Source organism: Diuraphis noxia, unplaced genomic scaffold (assembly GCF_037042655.1).
Source record: "Diuraphis noxia isolate RWA-SAM2 unplaced genomic scaffold, SU_Dnox_SAM2 contig0001, whole genome shotgun sequence".
NCBI lineage: Eukaryota > Metazoa > Arthropoda > Insecta > Hemiptera > Aphididae > Diuraphis > Diuraphis noxia.
In genome coordinates this window covers 86078485-86099727 of record NW_028301711.1, presented here as the reverse complement: position 1 = coordinate 86099727, position 21243 = coordinate 86078485, and the positions used below count along the sequence as shown (strand labels likewise).

The 21243-nt window shown below is 30.8% G+C and overlaps 1 protein-coding gene and 1 pseudogene across 1 annotated transcript; both read left to right on the top strand.

Moving 5' to 3' along the window:
* The first annotated feature begins 4121 nt into the window (after nt 1–4121).
* LOC149062275 (uncharacterized) lies at nt 4122–5614 on the top strand (annotated as a pseudogene).
* An 11135-nt stretch (nt 5615–16749) lies between these two features.
* LOC149062274 (zinc finger BED domain-containing protein 4-like) lies at nt 16750–19488 on the top strand. Its single transcript, XM_089215276.1, has 3 exons — nt 16750–16757; nt 18343–18722; nt 18857–19488. Exons 1-3 carry the CDS (start codon nt 16750–16752, stop codon nt 19486–19488), a joined length of 1020 nt encoding a protein of 339 aa, XP_089071402.1.
* Nucleotides 19489–21243: the final 1755 nt, after the last annotated feature.

Sequence of the window (21243 nt, the reverse complement as noted above, 5' to 3'; positions counted from 1 at the left end):
GATACTAAATATTTATAAAATATTACCAGTGGAGACACCATGTGAGTAAGAATCTATTGGCTTTATGTACTCAATATTGGAAGTTACAATTTTCTGTGATGGCTGAGTAGATTCAATACCAGTTAATGACTGAGAAGGCGAAACAGCATGAAATAATTGAGGAGATGATGGCATATCATGTGATAACTGAGGAGATAATATATCAGGTAAAGATTTAGGAGATTCCACATCAAGTAAAGATTGATCGGTTGACCCATCATGTAGAGGAGACCCCATCATAGGCAGCAATATATGATTAGTACTTGTCGTTGTATTTAGACTAATTGGAGTTGTGCAAATCTGTGATTCATGAGAATTATTTTGTTGTTTTAAAGATGTAGCTTGAGGTTGAGATGTAGAATTAATCGCAATTGATGTAGGTGGAGTTGGAAACAATGGCAAATCATAATTATTTGGTAAGTTAGAACTTGTTGAGAAAATTTTTTTTGTATTTTTAATTTTTTTTTTGTGGGACTTCTGGAGTAAATACTTTAGTGGGAATTCTTTTCCTTGTGTTGCAATCATTAGTCTCTATTTCACTGTCTTCAATTCCAGACCATGCTTTCGCTACACGTCGAGCTTGCATTTCATTATCTATTATAATAATAAAAAATATATTAAGTATATATTTAATTAAAATTAATAACATTAAAAAAATTGAATATTCTTACTGTCCCTAAATAGTTCGGAAATACTTTGAGAGTTAAACCATGTATTAATTTATTATGCTATGTAAAAATATACTTACTAAATGGTCCAGCTACTTTTTTTATATTAAAGTATCTACCATCATATGCATTTGGTGTCATACATTGCAATATCATTTTAGTTACTTGTGATGGTCCAAAATATTTATCTTCTTTATCATTCTTAGTGAATGGAAACCAACATGTGCTTTTATTATTGGTTAATGTAGTCCAATTACATGGAACATGTTGTATTTCATCAGTATCCAAGAAGATGACAACTAACCACGACCTAAAATAAATTCAATTACAAATAAGTAATAAGTAATTACCTATATAATATTATAGATTCGAGTACCTATATAATATGTATATATTTTCATTTATACTTCATGAACAAAAGGTATAATTAATGAAGAACAGTTATCTATTGGTAAACGAACAAGTTTCATTTTTACTTGTCCAATATCCCATGCTTGGAGATGTCCTAATTGATTTACTATTTGTATACCAAACATTGATGAAGAACAAGGATTATGGAAAAAGTCATTAAACTTTTCATAACACCTTCCAATAACTATTGTTGATTGATCTGATTTTTTTGTAGCTATGTTTTCAAGTTCTACAATATTTCCATTTAACATTTTCACACAATTGTTGGCGTCATCTATTTTTAATACTAAACCATCCAATGTTCTCCATCCAGAATATTGGGGTGTACATGAATCATCCTATAAAATCATCATATAAAGTAATTTTTTAGGTACTTAGCCTCAGGTGACTCCTATCAGACTATAGGATTTTCATTTCGTGTCGGATGTACAACTGTAGGCATAATAGTGAAGGAAGTCTGTACAGAAATTTGGAATGTTTTACAACCCACATATATGCCTAAACCTACGGAAGAAACTTGGAGAAACTCCGAGATCGGTTACAAAGAAGTATGGAATTTTCCAAATTGTGTAGGCAGCATCGACGGCAAACACATATCTATAAAGTGTCCTCCTAATAGTGGATCAGATTTCTTTTGCTACAAACAGTTTTTTTCTATTGTACTCCTCGCAATTGTGGATCCATTTTATAAATTTATCATGGTAGATATTGGCAGTTACGGGCGCCACAGTGATAGTGGTATATTTGAAAATTCATTATTTTATAATGAATACATAAAACGGAAATCTCTGTTACCTCCTAAGGCACTACCTGGTACGACTGAATTAGTTCCACATGTATTAATAGGCGATGAGGGTTTTGGATTGCAAACTTATCTCTTGCGCCCTTTTCCGAGATCGGCAGTCCTTCATGATGAAAGAAAACGAACATTTAATGAAAGGCTATGTAGAACAAGACGTGTAGTAGAAAATGTGTTTGGTATACTAACACAAAAATGGAGAATTTTTTTAAGACCTATTGAAAGTGATGTACAAACGACCGTACATGTAGTGAAAGCCACATGTTGCTTGCACAATTTTATTAAAATGAAACAAAGTACAACTGTTGTCAACGACATTGAAACGCCACATGACATTCACGGGCTTACTTCAGCAAGACCAACAAATCGCAGATCATCAACTGCTGCATTCGAAGTTCGAGAAAAATTTGTAAATTACTTTAACCAATAAAATGCACATTGTAATAACTATTGTAATAGCTTTATAATAAAATAATTATTATAATTAATACAATTTAATTAATAATTATTATATTGGTAAATAAAACACATTTCATACTCATACATATTATTTTATATTTAACATAATATAATATATAAATTATATATAACATTTTTTACATACCATTCTCATTCCATTCGTTTCCAATATTTTTCCAAGTCTCATCCTTCAAACCAACATTCTTATAATTTTAGCTACTAGTATCATACAGAAACGTATATTTTCTCACCAATTCTATGAGTTGTTCTGTCATAGTGTAATATTCATCGACAACGACTGAACGACAGCTATTGCAACAATGAATTGAAATAGTGGTTGTGTTTTATTATATAGTATATAATATTTTATATTTATTTTATAATAGAACTATAAGGGGCCTTGATTGGGATGTTTTGTTGTGTCTGCGGTATGTACTCCTCGCCAAAAATAACGCTGTATCGCGCGTGATTTTGTGATTTTGTACAACGTCGCGTTCTACCGCCGCGTTAATCACGCTGACGAGCCATGTTTGACGGTCGATATGATTTGTAATTGAATACAACGCGACGGTCTATAACGCGACGTTAATAACGCTTTAACGCGTTCTGTTTGACAAGGCCTTAAAATATATTGTTTTTAATTTTAATTAGTTCAACATGTCAAATTCTATTTACAAGTCGTACCCCCGCCATCATGTATACCATAGGAATAACCATACTTGAAGTTATGTATTTTTGACCACAAAGTTCTTTGGTAGATGCTTCAATAGGTCTTAATAAATCTATAATATCAGAAATATCTTTGATTTCTTTTGCAGATATCATTGATGGAACTGTAATAAGTTTATGCACAATATCATTGATTATTTTGCTTAGTTTAGTGAAGCGTTCTAACATATAATAAGTATAACTTATCATCTTGAATAAGTTTACCATCAACATTGGTTGCTTTTCGCAGTTCGTCACTTGCCACAACACTATGCTTAAACCATTTAACAATAATTTTCACCTTTGAAATTAGGTCTGTCAGTTTGGAGACACTTGAAATTGCATTCTGTACAACAAGATTCAATAAACGTGCAAATCAAAGAATGTGTTGTTTTTTTCCAAAAGACAAATCTATTGCTTTAGTCATGTTTGCCGCTCCATCGGTTACCACTGCAACTATTTTTTGTTTGGTAATATTCCATTCTGTGCATACATCTACCAATTTAGTAGCTATATATTCACTTGTATGTCTCTCGTATAGTTCATATACTCCTAATAATGCTGCGTTGAATTTGTATTGATCAACAAAGTGAATAGTAACATCAATATAACTCCTAGTTTGGATGTCTGTCCAAATATCTGTCGTTAAAGTGAAATATTATACATTTTTTAATTTTTCCATAAAAATGTCTTTCATTACATCATATTTTTCAAATATGTTGCTAGTAATATATCGACGGCTGGGTACTTTAAAATTTGGTGAAACTGCCTTCATTAAGTACTTAAACCCTTCATCTTCGACTATGCTTAAAGGCTGAATATTGTCTTTACAAATCATAAACATAATTGCACAGATAATTTTTTCGGATTTGACACCACCTTCTTTGAACGATGCCATAACACCAAATGATTCTGAAATCGTTTTTTGCCGTTTAAATGCTCCCATAAAAGTGTCATTAGATAGTATAAACAGTATACGTTTAATATCAACGATAATTACATTAGCAATAATCCAAATATTGGCCCCTTATAGAAAAATGTCTAGTTACGTGCCTGTCTGTACCAGAGCCAAAAATATGATTCGAGGGGACTGAGAACAAAAATCGGATTTAAATTTTTAGAGTGACTACCGTCCGACCGTAGCGCACGGTAGACGTCCATATGTTTCCGAAAAGCAAGATATCAGTATGTAGACGCTTACCTGATATGTTACTTGTGGAAACTTATTAAACCCCTGCATTACCTATAATATATTTTTGTGTGTATAAACAAATTCTAAAATTAAACCAGAAAATTCAGGTGTCCATCGCGTACGGCACATTCACGTCAGCCGAGCTATCTGTACGTAATAGTCGTAATACGTTTCAGTATTTCACGAACTACAAAACAATCACCAGGTGCATATAAGACACAGGTAACGACAGTCTACCACTAACCTTTTCTAGTTATAATGTTATATTTGTGAATCTTTAACAATAAATTTAGCATCGTTCGTTCTCTTACCACTTTACTAGTTCCCAACCTGTACTCGTTGAATAGTGTTTCATTATTTAATAATATTACCATGATATTTTGTCAATATTACATCCACACAAGAGGTGCATTTTTTTCAAAACAACGAAAATTCTCGGATAAAATTAAAATTGAACTTGAGTTGAAAATATTATAAATTGTTTACAAGTGTAGTTCAAATTTGAAAAACATATTACATCCCTTGAAGTTAAACATTGGATTGAATATTTACACAACTATTTTTTATTTTTTATTGCTTTCGTTATTGAGAGTTTTCGTAATGGGGAGTAATTAATAGGTTTTAAATCAAACAAACCATTTTAAGTTAACTTAATGTTATTTAGAGTTTTTCGCTGTAACGTGTTTTGTTATAAAGAGTAGGTAATCATTGTTCAAAAAATGATTTAACTGAAGTTGTAACTAAATTAAAGAGGAAATTCAACTGTACTGTAGAGCTATCAATAGACGAAGACAATAATTTGAACGGTATTTTTATCCAAGATTTGATTATGGTAGAATCATTCAGTTCATTTCCAGAGATATATATTATATAATATAAAAGTAACAATTTATATAAATACATTTTTAAAATTTTTTTTGTACAGATACTTTTTGCAGATGCCAAACTACTTGATCTGAGGCTTCCTGTTTATGTTTTAATGACTGAGGATGGCAATGGGCAGAGTGAAATTTGAAACATTCAAAAAGAACAACCCAATATTAATTCAAACTCGCGTATATGTAACTGAAAAAGATATTAAGGAAAGAAATGTAATAAGGCAAGTATTTCCAAATTCTTCATTAACAATAAGTAGTATATATTTCATAAGCTTATTTCGCACATTACGGACCTTCAATCGGGAAATAACGTGTGAAAAAAAGAAATACAACCTCCAAAGAAAGGGATGATGTTAAACTGATATTTCAAGAATTAACATACTGCAAATCTGAAGAAGAATATGATATGATATACAGCCGCCTTCAATCCATTGCACCTGAATCTATCATTAATTATTAAAATAAAAATTGGCACAATATAAGAAAAGAATGGGCGATGAACACCGTTTTAACCGATTTAACACCGGAAATTTCATGAACAAAACGAATATATATATAATATATATAATAAAAGATTATAATATTATTATCATATTTTTATAATTACAGTGTGACCCGTTACTCTACAGTGCTCTAGACACAGCGTTAATATAATGATCAAAATTTAAAATAATTTTTAATTCAACGTTATTTTAGACATCGACGAAAAACTATTGATAAAATGATAAATTATTAAATAAATATGCAAATCCTATGGTCATGGATAGGCCCTTCGACATTTATCTGGAGGATACTGATTTGTTCTGTGTTTTCTAAGTTTCCCTGATCAAGCTGTTTATTGGGATCATTGTCATTGTCAGTGTTAGTGTAGCCCTGAAAAGGGCTGTTTTGATTATGTGCTATGCTCATAGTAGGCGTGCGATCAAACTGATGGTCGCTTGTCGTGTTGTTGGCTATTGGTCGCGTTATCGAACATATGTAAGGTAACGCGTGCACTGGAGGCGTCGTGCAGGATGCCAACATACTCCCCCAGTGGTTCTAATATCATCGCCAGACAAATTTAAATTTTACGTGCACATTGCTTTTGTTGCTAATTGTTTTGCATCTCATAATGAACCTAAATAATAATTATACTTTAATTTTATCCAACATAGTAAAATTGTATTTTTAACTTAATTATTTCACCACATAATTTTCTAGCTTTTAACATACAGAATTCCAAATCATTTGGTTTCACTTTTTTTTCTATAAACCGTTTTATGTTGCTTCTTAATATTGGCCAGGCACATTTGTCTTCTAAAAACCAATAACTTGGTACAGCCTCAACAGTGTCATCCACTTCAAAATGAATGACTGTATACATTATTAGGAGTAGCTATAAAAAATAAGACAAATCTCAAATTAAGTACAAGGTATCTATATTAATAATCAGTTGGGTATATTTTATATATTACTTGCTAGTTGATATTTTATTCTACAGATGTATTAAGATTCTATATTAAGTGTTAAGTTTAAGCTGATGAATGTATTAGCTATATTATGATCATTTATTTTTAAACATTTTTAATTGGCCAGTACTGAAGTTCACTAGCTATGTCTTTAAAATTATACATATTGAGATGTGAAGAATCAATTGGTTGTTATAATATTGGCTCATTAGTTACGAAACTTTTTCAATGTTTTTTAGATTCAACAATATTTAGCACTTTAACTACATTATTGTTTTGGGTTAATATGTAAGAATCAGCAACTTTTTTTGTATTTATTGTGAAATGCCCTATATTTATTTTCCGATATTAAAGTCCAATTAAATAATTTTCATCAATTAATGGTCCAAATGAATGTGAATATGTTAAATTAATTTTATTTATTGAATGGATGGTGGTTTGAAAATTGTTTTGCTCTTCGTTGTAACGTTTGATTACTTGTTGCAAGGATTTTTCATGTTTTCTAACTTTTTTTTTTAAAGTCTTCATGTAGTCTTCGAAAGTGAAACAGCTAATGTTGTCTAATGGTCCAAAATTATTATTATCATCCACTATGTGTAGAAGACCATGCACATTATGTGAAATCGTGTAAACTCCGTATATTTCGTCTCCCTTATGTTTTTCAGCGGTAGAATATGCCAGTCCAGTATGGGGTAGGTCAGCACATACTAAAAAGGTCGATGTCGCACTAAACGAGTCCTGCCGACTCATAACTGGTTGCCTAAAAAATACGCCGGTAGAACAATTATATATACTTTCAGGAATAGCCCCTCCGCCAATAAGAAGATCCACGCAAGCAGACTGGGAGAGAACGAAAATAACAGAAGATCCACGACACCCTATGTACGGTATAACTCCACAACTCCCTCGCCTTAAATCCAGGAAGAGTTTCATGAACCATACAAAAGCCATCTCATCAACACATCCTGAAGTAGAAAGAACGACCAGATGGAGAAATGAGATAAGCAGTACCTCCAGCTGGGTGCCGAACGAGTCGCTCCCATCTGGTCATAATGAAACATGGCCGGTTTGGCGAACACTAAACAGACTTAGGACAGGAATTGGACGAACGAAAGACAATCTAATAAAATGGGGATTGCTAGATAGCACAGACACCTTGTGCATATGTGGAGAAGTACAGACAATGCAACACATTATCACATGCACAGCTTGCTCCCAAACCTGCACCACAGAAGACATTCACAAAGGCACAAGCCAAGGAATTAACGTAGCCCGCATCTGGGCAGAAATAATATAAATCCACCATTAACGTTCCTTTCTATTTTACCTTATTTATTAATATTGTGAATGTTTATTTTAAAGTTAATTTTATTTATTTATTTGTTTATTTTATGCTATACAACTTATATCATTATTATTATTACTGTTACACTATGCGCCTGACACGAAAAAAAAAAAAAAATTTGGTCAAAGATTTCAACAAAATAATTTAATAATTTAGAATCAAAGTCCTTAGCATATCCTTCCATATGAGGACTTCGTAATTTTTGGTACCAATTTATGATAAATGTATTATTTTGTCGAGGGTGGCCTTGATTATTTTAATTGTATCAATTATTTATTTTATGTAAAATCACTTAATTTAAAAAAAAATGTGTATTGTAGAACACATACTTTATTTTTATTATTAATATAGTTGAGCAAAATACATTAGTATAATATGTGTGTATCACTGTGCATCAAATATCAGTACCTAGATAGCCAAAATTTCAAATTATCAATTAATTATTTTCTAGGCCAGGCCTGATCAGTAGCTTTGTATTATTCACCATGCACATGTCTTAGCAGGGCCGTAGCTGGAACAAATTTTCGGTGGTGGGGGAAGGGGACTTTAAATCAAATAATATTTTCATTTCAAGTAAGTAATTAAAAAAACACTTATTCAAATAAAATCACATTTTACTAGGTTAATGCATTACAATTATTTTAAAGTAAATTTATATTATATACAATATACAATATTATAAATTAAATTTATTAGTTGTAAAATACCAATCTAGGAAGTTTTACATATAATTGGTTATTCCAATTATTGCCAAGAATATTACATATTGTATCATAAGAATTGAGATACATTTCTTTCAATTTGAAATTTATAAAATACAAGTACTTAATTAAATATCAGTGTTATAAAATTGAATAGGTAACAATATTAAGAATTTTTTTACTTCAACACGAGCTTTGTTGGTTAAATAATCGTTGTACATTTAATGCCCACTTTGTATTTTAATGTAGCTTCTGTAGCATCATATTTACTTGATCAAATATCAAATCAGTCACATCTCTATGGGGTGAATCGAGATTGTAGCACAAGCAATTAAAGTTAAAAAAGAGTTAAAATGAATTACAAACACTTGACACACATAAAAAAAAATCAAATAATAAACTTTGACTTAAGGAAAGATAAATGTTTCTTTTATTTTTTCCCACATAATTCTAGTTATTTCATCATCATCCATTTCAACTATGGGATTTATGGCCAAGATGCTTTTGTTGAAGCTGTGGCATCTAAAATATAACTTTAAACGAAGCAATTACATAGGCAGTGAATTAGGCACACTTTATTACTACCAAGCTGTATTTGTAAGTCTTAAGTGATTTAAAAAAACATAGAATGAACTAATTCTATTCTGATAATGAACAATGTGAATGTAACATATTACTGATTAACATAGTTCTTAGTACTTTTGTGATTTTTGTAGGTAATTAGAATAATATCTAATACAATTTCAATTCTTTTAAAATTATGATTATTTTTGGATTGTTTAGTCATAATTTTCACAGTATCAATTGTAACCTATTTTTATTTTTTTCATGGATATTTTTCAAAATTGTATGTTATTTTAAGAGGTCTCTCCCGACTTCGGTGGGAACGGGAGTCCGCCCGGTGCTCGTGGTCCTTAGACGACACGCGGCAAGCGGTCGGCGGGTAAACGCCGCCGCACGTCGACCGTGAACTAGGGCTGTGCGATTATTTTTATTAATCGATTATTTTTAACGAAGAATAAATAATCGAATAACCAAGCATAACATTTCAAAACAAAAAAATAAATAGGTATAGGTATTTTAGTTGAATATAACAAATAATATATGTCTTCCTAATGGCATTGCTGCCGCCGAAGGTTATCTATTTTTAAATAAAAAAAACAAATAATATTAAATAAAAATGAAACAATAATTATAAGTGTTGCATGTTTGCGCGGGTCTACCAAATTATACAATGAAATTTTATATTTATAATCTAAATAAACTGATAATGATTATAGTTAATTATTAGATGCTGTTTATATTTTATTATTCATTCGTAATATTCGTTATATTTCTTATTGAATTATTCTTGTTTACACGGAGTACGGACGTCGGACGGTAAACACTAAAGGTCCTTTCACACACGTCCGATCCGAATCCGATCCGGGTCCGTTCCGTCATGGCATCCGTTTACTCGGAAATATGAACTTCTTGTTTTTAAATGGATATATTCACACACGTCCGTTCAGAGTCCGTTCCGAGCTTTCCGAGCTCTCTCCGAACAAAAAAATACTGTCGCTGACCGATTTTCTGTCCGAGCTCGGACAAGTTTGGGCACGGAACGGTGCCGTATCGGACATGTCTGAACAAGCGTCCGATCACATTTCATGTTTACGATATGCAACTGATATATTTTCATCATTTTCATTCCACTCATCAGAGGATCTATCTGTCATAATGGACAGCGAAAAATTAATTGAGCTCGTAAAACTTCATGTCGGGATATATGACCTAAGTAGCCCAAATTATAGTGACGGTACATGGAAAGAAAAGGTATGGAAATACATTGCAGATGAATTGCAACAAACAGGTAAGATAATATAATATTTGAGTGTAGGTAATAGTATAAATATTACAAAATTAATATAAAGGTCATATACGGTTTAATTTATATAATATAACTTCATTTTATTTAATAATTATATTGACTGAATACTGATGGACTGCGCTTACAGTGTGCCCAAATTTAAAATAAAAAGTATGGTGCCGTAATACTGGTAGTAGGGTCGCTGTTCCCGAGCATGAATACAAAACTGAAGACCCAGCAGCCACAAGGTGATAACCATATCCTGCATTCCTGCGATCCTGCCTAGTGCCTACCTTACGGTCTCACCGGCATTCATTACTGTGGTTGGCGTTTGCTGTAAATACAGCTTAGTTTACTGTTTACTAGATCTTTTTTCTATGGTTTACATTTTGCTTAGTAAACTTGTCTGTGGTTGCTGTTAATTGCATTAAAAATGAGCGATATTGACGATTCAGATGACTTTTTTGCATCCAGTTCTTCCTCTGACGACGGATTGGACTTAATTAATAACCATAAAATAAAAAACGAACGTTTTATAGGTGAGTAGATGTTAACGGGCTTCTGTTTTATTAACGATTAATTTACTTTTTTTTTGTTTAGAAGAAACTGTCCAACAATATGATTGTGAAACATATTTTGGGCATTTCAGGATTAGTCGTCATTTGACAACAAGGATTACTGATTTGTACAGAGAAAGTAATTATTTTAAAAAAAACAGACATGGCCAATTTGGTAAAATACCTGCGGATGACCAGGTTGGTAGTGTTTTAGTTCAGTTTATGTACATTGTACCTATTTGAGCATTGATTATAATATATCTTTAGTCCCAGGTAGAAAGGGCTTAATTTAATCAACTTTTCAGCTCAGTCATTTGAAAGTTTGGAAATTCCCTACACATATTAGTATCACAACCACAAATATTATAGAAATCATTTATGTATATTAATCGAATTCTGTGTACATTTATGACCTGAAATTCTTAAATTTGTAATTATTTATAGACTTAACTAATTACTTAATTTGGATTTCACTTATTCTGACTCTTTGTTTTTACGACAAGCCTTTTTGATCAAATAAATTATGACATATGATTTTGATCAAAACTTATCAAATTTAATTACAAATTAATATTTACTCTAAAATACAATTTTATTAAATAGTACAATATATATTTTGATATAAGAATTAAAGTTTATAACAAATTAGTCTTGAAACATAAAAATAAAAAAATTAAAAATAGATTTTAACTTTTGTAACATAAGAATTATTAAAAAATAATTTTCCTTTTAGTTTTATTTAACATAATTTAATTATATTTAATCAGATTCACTGGGATCTGGGTTATATGATGGGTCTTCACTTCCATTGTTTTTTAAATTTTAGTAGAAATCATGATAAATATCAGAGGAAGAAGATCTATTAAAGTATTTTTTCTTTTCTTTCGATATAGGTAATATCTCATCATATGCTTATTCTAACATCAATTCTAAATTTCTTGGTCTCCTTCTCCTTAAATTTAATGTTTTAAATGGTTCATAATATGAACTTCATATTATTTATTAAGTCTTTTATACCTGGTTAGAGTATAAGTTATGTTATGCCTTTTCTACCAAACTTAAAATAGAAAAACTCCACATATACCCTATTTATTTATTTAATAATGTCAGTAACAATCATCACTGATTTATTTTGGACCAAAAAAATCAGCAAAAATCAAGCTTTAAATCTACGGAAAAAAAACATTTTTGTGAAAAATTGACTTAAGCCCTTTTTACCTGGGACCAAAGATATACTCAATGGTATAAGCTAGCATTTAATATAATATTAACAGTTCACACAATGCACCTACCACTTTACCATTTATTGATTTTAGGTCCTTATATTTATGTGGTTTGTTGGGCACCAAACTGCAAGCTTCCGTGATGTTGCAGACCGTTTCAATATTACACTAAGTTCTCTGCATAGAATTATTGAACGGCTTACATACTTTTTGAGCAACTATTCACCACAAATAATCAAATGGCCTAACGATGAAGAAAAACGAGAATCAGAGATTTCATTCAGAGCTAATGGATTTCCTATGGCTATAGGGGCTATCGATGGTTGCCATATCAAGATAGATAAACCTGATAATGATCCAGATTCGTACATAAATAGAAAGGGATATTATTCAATACAGATGCAGGTTGTCTGTGACCACAACCGCAAAATCATTGATTTTTTTTGCCGGTTATCCTGGGTCCGTACACGATAGCAGGGTATTCAGGAATTCACCAGTCTGCAATACTAAGGAAGAAAAATGCGGTCCATATTTCTTGCTCGGTGACAGTGGGTATCCGTTACAAACGCGATTGATGACCTCATTCAAGGACCGAGGGCAGTTAACAAGGAAGCAATTTAATTATAATTTAAAGTTGAGCCAAAACAGATATCGCATTGAACACTGCTTTGGAATTTTGAAGCAAAAATTTAGACAGTTGTATCACTTAAAATTCAGAAACATCACTAAAATTGTTCATTTTATGCGAGCGTGTTGTGTGTTACACAACATTGCCATTGATGATGAATTCCTCGAAGAAATTTCAGAAGATTTCTCTGCATCAAATGCACAAATACAAGCTGTACCACAGGTAAGTTAAAAGTTGTGTATTTACTTATGTATAGTACAATAGATTTAAATTTTAAAACATTACAAAATTAAATTTCAGTCCCACATTTTCATAATAATAATCACAGGCAAATATAAATAGTACAACTTATTTATGTATAGTACAATAGATTTAAATTTTAAAACATAACAAAATTAAATTTCAGTCCCACTTTTTAATAATAATAAACACAGGCAAATATAAATAGTACAAATTATTTATGTATAGTACAATAGATTTAAATTTTAAAACATAACAAAATTAAATCTTAACTTTTTCATAAAAATATTCACACACTGTACAACTTTTTAATGTATGCTTTAATTACATCTGAAAAATAATATCGTGATCATCGCTTTCCATTACTGCAGTCTTATCGCATCCAACAATTGAGTAGTCATATGAAATATTGTTTTTTTTGCAACAACGTTGTGATTGCAATATCACATTCCTTTCCTTAATGAGCTCATTCCTATTTTTAAGTAGTTGTAGTTTTTATTTTCTAATTCTAATCTTTTTTGTTGGTAATTTAATCTATCTTGTCTAATTTTTTCAATTGTGCTAATTTTCTTTCTTAATTTTTTTTTTTTAGTAACTTGTTCTTGATAAATAATAATGTTTTCATTTGTGTCCTTTTTTGAGGTTGATGGACCAGAAGGTCCTTGAGTTGGACAAACATCTTGTTCGGAAAAATTAAGAACATCACGAACCTCCTCAGAAGATAGTACAATTTCAGGGTGGACATTTTTTTTATGTGCAAATATCTGGTCCATTTCTTCACTGAATTCGAAATATTTCTTTCCTCGTCCTGTACTATTTTTGTTTTCGACATACTTTTTATAATTTCTTTCTAAAACGCGCCATCGATTTTCACAGTTATTCGGATTAATTTTCATTTTATATGTTTGAGTCATTTCGTCGGAAATTATTGCCCACATTTGTTTTAAACTTCTAATTTTCATTGTTCCAACTTTTTCCCTATATTTACCGTATAAATTTATCAATGTCTTGGAATTATGTATACTCCACCTACATTCTTCTTGGATAGCAATGGTGACCCCAGATGCCATGACTATAAATTCATTGAACTCTGAAATTGAAAATGTATACTTCAAAAAAAATGTATTTCTTAAGATAAGTAAAAAAATATTCGGTACTTGTTTGTTATCGCCCCGCCAATACACCGAATAAAATGTATTGCCCCGCCACTCTTGTTTGTTATCGCCCCTCCAGTACATCGCATACAATTTATCGCTATTGCTAATCGTTTGTGATATATTTTAGAAAATGAGAAAACTAAATTTTATCATTTTTATGATAATTTTCGATTAGTTCGTTACAATAATTTGCAACAAGTGGGATTCAAACATAATACTGTAAACCACACGTATAATTTTGTCGATCCGGACACAGGGGCTCACACCCAACATATTGAGAGGTTGTGGGGTTCTGCTAAATGGGGCAATAAAAATCGTCGTGGGACTAACAGAAATTTTCTAGAATCATATTTGGCAGAGTTTATGTGGAGAACACGTCTCGGAAAACAATACGCATTTGAAACTATCCTCAAAGATATTTCCGAATTCTGGCCTCCATTATAACTATATATTCATAATATATTTTCTACATTTTTCTACATATTTTATATTTTATACATTTTTGAATTTAAATTTTATACTATACATTTATATATTTAAAACTATTAAAATAAAATAACATAATATTATACATTGAAATATTTTTTTTTATTTATGGAGGGGCGATAACAAACAAGAGTGGCGGGGCGATAAATTTTATACGGTGTACAGGCGGGGCGATAACAAACAAGTACCAAATATTCAAACGTTCAAAACGTAGTGTACAGAATCTAAAACTATGTATGAACATACCTTCCATTTTTAAAATTGTGTTCAAACGTATAAATTTTAAACTTCAATGAGTGGTCAAGGAGCTCTGTGTCTGTGTATCTAAAAAAAAATTGTATACACATTAAAACGTAACACTAATATATTACATATTATGTGGGCAAAAATAAGAAAAAGAAAAGTCTAACCTACCCTTTGTTGAAACATGAGTTAATTACTATTAATTACTATTTTGTAATAATAATTAATTACTATTTACATCAATGTTTATGAATATAAAATAACCAAACTTCACCAAACTGTGTATTTTAATCATTTCCAGATACTTGGTATAAAATTGCTTGACTGACAAAAAAACCAACACTAACATAATTTACCTTAACTATACTTCATAATTTACCCCTAGCATTGAATTTGTATGATTACTACAATATATACATGAACATTTAATTTATTTTATTAACATTAAAATATATACATCTTAGTTAACAAGCAACAACCATTATCCCTATTCCTCATTTAGATAAAATTAAAAACCTGTTTGATTACCCACTCCAATTATCCAAATTTGTTCATTTAAACTATATAAGTTGATAACATTTGATTATTAAACTTGTGGATATAGGTATCTGACAAATGAAAAAAACTATTTAGGTACGAATAATTAACTATCTAATAAAATAAATATAAAATAATAGATATTAACTTACTGTCAACCGTGATACTTTCGTTAGCAATCACTAATCACTGTGTAGAGTTTGATGTTTTTGCACTGGTTGTAGTAGAAGATGACAATTCATGTTTTAAAAGAAAAAAGGTTACACTTTTCTGATGATTAACATTGACATTGTTTGATTAGTATTAGATATTGTTAGATTAGTATTTTAACTAAAAAATTATAATAATTAAAATTCAAATGCGAACGACTGATACAAATAACCGAATTGATAACATAAATAATAAATAAATGTATGATAACAGTGTCTCGGACTCCCAGTCCGGTCAAAATCCGCGGATCGTTTTGACTGTCAATAACCAGTCACACAACTGGTCTAATAACGTATTGGAACAACCATCTGACAGTTTGAGTTTGCGTTTCAGACGAATTGGAACGGAAAAATTCTACTGCGCATGCTCCCGGCAGTTCGATGATAGTTTGACCGTGGGTTGAAACAAACCTTATATATTTTAAGCTTTTGTGATAATAGACCAAATGCATTTTCCACAACTCGTCTTGCCCGGCATAGACGATAGTTGTATACTCTTTTTTCATTACAATCTAGCTGTTTTCCGGGATAGGGTCTCAATAAATACGTTTTTAATGGGAAGGCTTCATCGCCTACAATAACGTACGGTACATCATTTGTAGTTCCTGACAACGCTTCTTTTGGTGGTACATTCAGTTTATTTTGATCAAGAGCTTTCCCTAATTTTGAATGGGCCATGATGCCTCCATCACTATTTTTACCAAAACTTCCCACATCTACAGTTATAAAATTATAATGAGCATCAACTAATGCTAATAAAACTATAGAAAATATTTTTTATAACAAAAATATTGTGATCCACTATTAGGAGGAGCTTGAATTGTAACATGTTTGCCATCGATAGCACCTAAACAATTGGGGAAGTTCCAGCAAGTCTAAAACTCTAATGCGATTTCTTTCCACTTTTGTTCAGTTGGAACAGGCATAACTTCTGGCATAACAATTTCAATAATTGCATAACATACTTCTATGATGATTTGGTATACAGTAGAAAGACCTAAACGATAGCTGAACGAAATATTTTTCATTGGATCTCCGGTTGCTAAGTATCTGTTATTAAAAAAATAATAAATATATATAATATAATATTAAAAACAATAGAGATAGTGTATGTATAATAATATATTATACTAATGCCATTTTAAAAGTTTTTTTGATTATGAGTGGAGCGAATTTTTTTTTATTATATAGTTTTTTATTTGTCATATCCCCGGCTGTCTGTACCTTATATCGATAAAAAAAAACAATCACTGGCTAAAAAACCTTAATATTTTACTTATTAGTTGGGCTGGCATTATTTTCGGTATACCGATAATTACTGATATTTTCGGTAATTACCAAAAATACCGTATAACCGGTAATACCGTATATACCAGTAGTAAACAAATACCGGATACCGGTATCAGAATTTTAAATACCGCCAGCCCTATAGTTTGATGCATGAAGACTAGAGATAAGGAGGCCGAACACTGCTGGCCGCCTGCACAAAAATTGGTTCTATAAAACATCGCACACTAATTTCTCCACCAGTCTGCGTGGCGGTTAAATTAAAAAATTATAATTAAAAAAATAATAATCGTATTTAAATTAGAATTACACCATCGTATTCAGCGCAAATTTATCTTTAAGAACCTAACCTAACCGTCACGTTTACATAATTATTTTACAATATAATTTTTATTATTATTTACAGTTTAGATACTTTCCTGTTTTTTTTTGTTTTTTCTTTGCTAGTCATCGTATCTTTATAATTGGCTCTTTTGACAATAAAACACATGCGCATTATTAAAAAAAATCGCACAATGGCTTTAGAAAATTCTTCTTTATGATCTACACAACCGACCAATTGGATTGAATCCCCTTGTTCAATCATTTCCGTAATAGTTAGTAAAGTATTCATATTAAGTTCTTCATTTTTTAATGCTTCTAGTGTCGATTATATGTATACAATATATGTAAATATAAAACTTATTTAAAAATAAAACAAAATTTATTAAAATATTGAAATATTTCATTTTTTTTAAATTTCATGAAATTTTCAAACACTACTTATTATTATATAATATGTATATTATACCAGGTATAGCTAGTATATTTTGACCACTGTAAAATCAATATATTCATCGCTCCACTCAGAATTTAAAATTCTCATTAGTATTTATTACTGAACTCAAAAGATTTAAAAATATGTTAGTACAATTTTTTTATAGACATTTGAAGTTTAAATAAAAATTGTATTTCACTTTCTTCTTTAAACACGAATACAAATGTTCCGATTTCGTTTAATTTTAGTTGCAACATGCAAAAACCGTTGGAATAATTTGAGAGACATGTATAGAAAAGCATTAAAACGGAATAAAACAACTTCAGGTCAAGCAACAAAAATTATTAAAAAATATAAATATGAAGACCAATTAAATTTTTTACCATCCATTATACAGTGACGTAATTGTAATCTACTGTACAGCGGAGCGATATCTTTTTGACCCCCTTTTTTTTGTTAAATTGAATTAAAGATAAAAATGTCTAAATATACATTTACCTATTTCATAATATTTTTATTAGGTCTGAGATTGAGGAATCAAATTCATTGATATCACAACCTTCTACTTCAAATTATGAACCAGATTTAGGTCAATCAGATTTAACTGATTCATGTATTTATTCGTCTCCTATTACTGACCCCTCATCAATAGCCATTGTTCACAAAACAAATTCAACTCTAACTAAACAAATGAAAATGACGCAATTCACTCTGAATAAAAGTGCAAAAATCAAAATTGATAATGCACTTGCCTATTTCATTGCAACAAATATGATGCCGTACAGTTTAGTGGAAAAGGATGGATTCAAACTATTTGTAAATGCGTTAAATCCTAGCTACAAGCTACCAGGTCGAAAAACTCTTACAGAATCCCGAATTCCGTCTATGTATAGTGAAACACGTAACATTATAGGGAACATAATTAGGAGCGCCGACGTTTTTACTTTTACCACGGACTGCTGGACTTCAAGTTCAAACCAACCGTTTATTGGTCTCACGTGCCATTTTACAACGATAATTTCAAATTAACTTCAGCCTGTTTGTGTTGCATTGAACTGTCGGAAAACCACACTGGGGAGAATAATATAGCCCATGTAGTTCAAATGCTGTTTTTAGATTATGAGATACCGGATAGGAAAATATGTTCGATAGTGACTGATTATGGATCTAATATGCTAAAGGCTGTACGCAATTTAAATATACCACATGTAGCTTGTTTTGGCCATGCTCTTAACACGGCAGTTTCACGCATCTTTAATATGGACGAGATAAAAGATGTAGTCCATAAAGTCAAATTAATCTATAATATATTTGCCCATAGTTGGAAGGCAGTTCGAGAAATGGGAAAAGTTCAGGAAAAATTTAACTTACCAAATAAAAAATTTCCATCTTACTCAAAAACGCGTTGGTGTTCAATGTTGGAATTAATTAATGTTATTATTGAACAAGAACTTGGACTCACAAGTTTCCTACGAACATATAAAAATGGTGGATATAAAAATTTAGCTCTTCAAGAATCAGACATTATCGTGTTAAAAAACCTAAGTTGTATTATACAGCCAATCCGGGAAATAACTGATAATTTAGCTGGCGATTCATATGTCACGGGCTCGGCTATACTACCAGTTATTTTTTCGCTTAAATCAAAATTATCTCAAATAACATAACTAAATGAAAGTGAATAAGTGATGATACGGACATCAATGGAGGACAAATTAAAAACATGTATACAACTATTATTGAGTTTCTAGATCAACGCTATCAAGATAACGCATTACTGAATATGTGTACTGTATTGGATCCTAGGTTCAAAATCGAGTACATTAAGTATAATGATTTATCGGTTTTAAAGAAAACCATCGCTGAATTTTGTGAAACAACATACGAGCGTATCGAAAGTGATAGTTACGTCAACAATATTTCTTATCAACTGGCACCACAAAAAAAACCAAAAACTGGATTGTCTGTAATTTTTGGTACTCCTGAAAATAATAATATGGATAATTTCAAGTAAGAATTTGAAGATAAATTATTTTACTTCATTGTTACTACTTTTTAATTTTATCATTGTAGGAAGTTCCATTAAGCCAAAAAATAAAAAATGAATTGGACTTATACATTAACAATCCAAAAATTGGTGTTGACAAGATCCACTAGATTGGTGGAACATAAACAAGACAACTTATCATATTATGTTCGTTACAGCAAAAAAAGTTATGACCATTCAAGCTACAAGCGTAGCGTCTGAACTTATTATTAGTAAAGGGGGATGTATATTAACTGATCATAGATCATCGTTAACTAACGAACATGCCAGTCAGCTTATTTTTTTAACTATGAATAAGGACTATATAGCTAAACCAGTGTTTTAAATATTATTTTATTTTATGTTTTTATGAATAAATCGTTTAAACCAGACTATTTATTTGATTACTAATATTGGTAAATTATTATTATTAGAACACTAATATATTGTGTAGTATAAGTATGATTATTCGATTATTCGATTATTCGAGTGTTCGATTATTCGATTATTCGTCATTTCGGATAAAAATCGTAATACTATCAGATTATTCGATTAATCGATTATAATCGAACATTTAACTAATATTCGATTATTGTGGGGAAAAAAATAATCGCGCAGTCCTACCGTGAACCTCCGCGGCTCTCGACTAGCGCACAGCGCTAATGTGAGGTCCGCGGTTGTAGCCGCAAGGTACCAAACCCGGGAGTCCTCGTGGCTACAACCACTATGCACTATCTGAAGCGATTATAAATCGGCAAGTAATTTACTTAAACGAAAAGGTACACAAGAGTTATATGAAAGACCAGCTAAACTAATGCATCGATATTTAAAAGAAAGTATTGATGTCAGTGTTAAAAATACATTAACAATTACCAATATCCGCTATATAAATAATAATTTATATCGAGCTCGCAGTGAACAGCTACCAAAATTGCCAACAAATATTTTAACTGTGCACTCAGCATTAAATGCTATTGAGTGTACTACAAACGAAAATGAACCTTTTATGTTTTTCAATGATTCTATGAAGGGTATAGTAATGTTTATATGTAAATCAAATTTAGAGTTTTTAAGTAAAATTAAAACAGTGTATGTTGATGGCACGTTTAAATATTGTACAATATTGTTTTGCCAATTATTTACAGTTCACGGCCTTTTTAACAATTATTACGTTCCTTTAGTATATTTTTGTTAAAAGATAAACAAACAATTACTTACCCTGAAGCATTTAAAGCTATTGATTTAGAATGCTCAAAAGTGTGTCCAGAATTTAAAATCGATATAATTTATATTGACTTTGAAGTTTTTATTCACAAGGCAATTCAGAAATTTTGGCCAGAAAAGGATGCAGGTTTCACCTAGGACAATCGTGGTGACGAAAGATGCAAGACTTAGG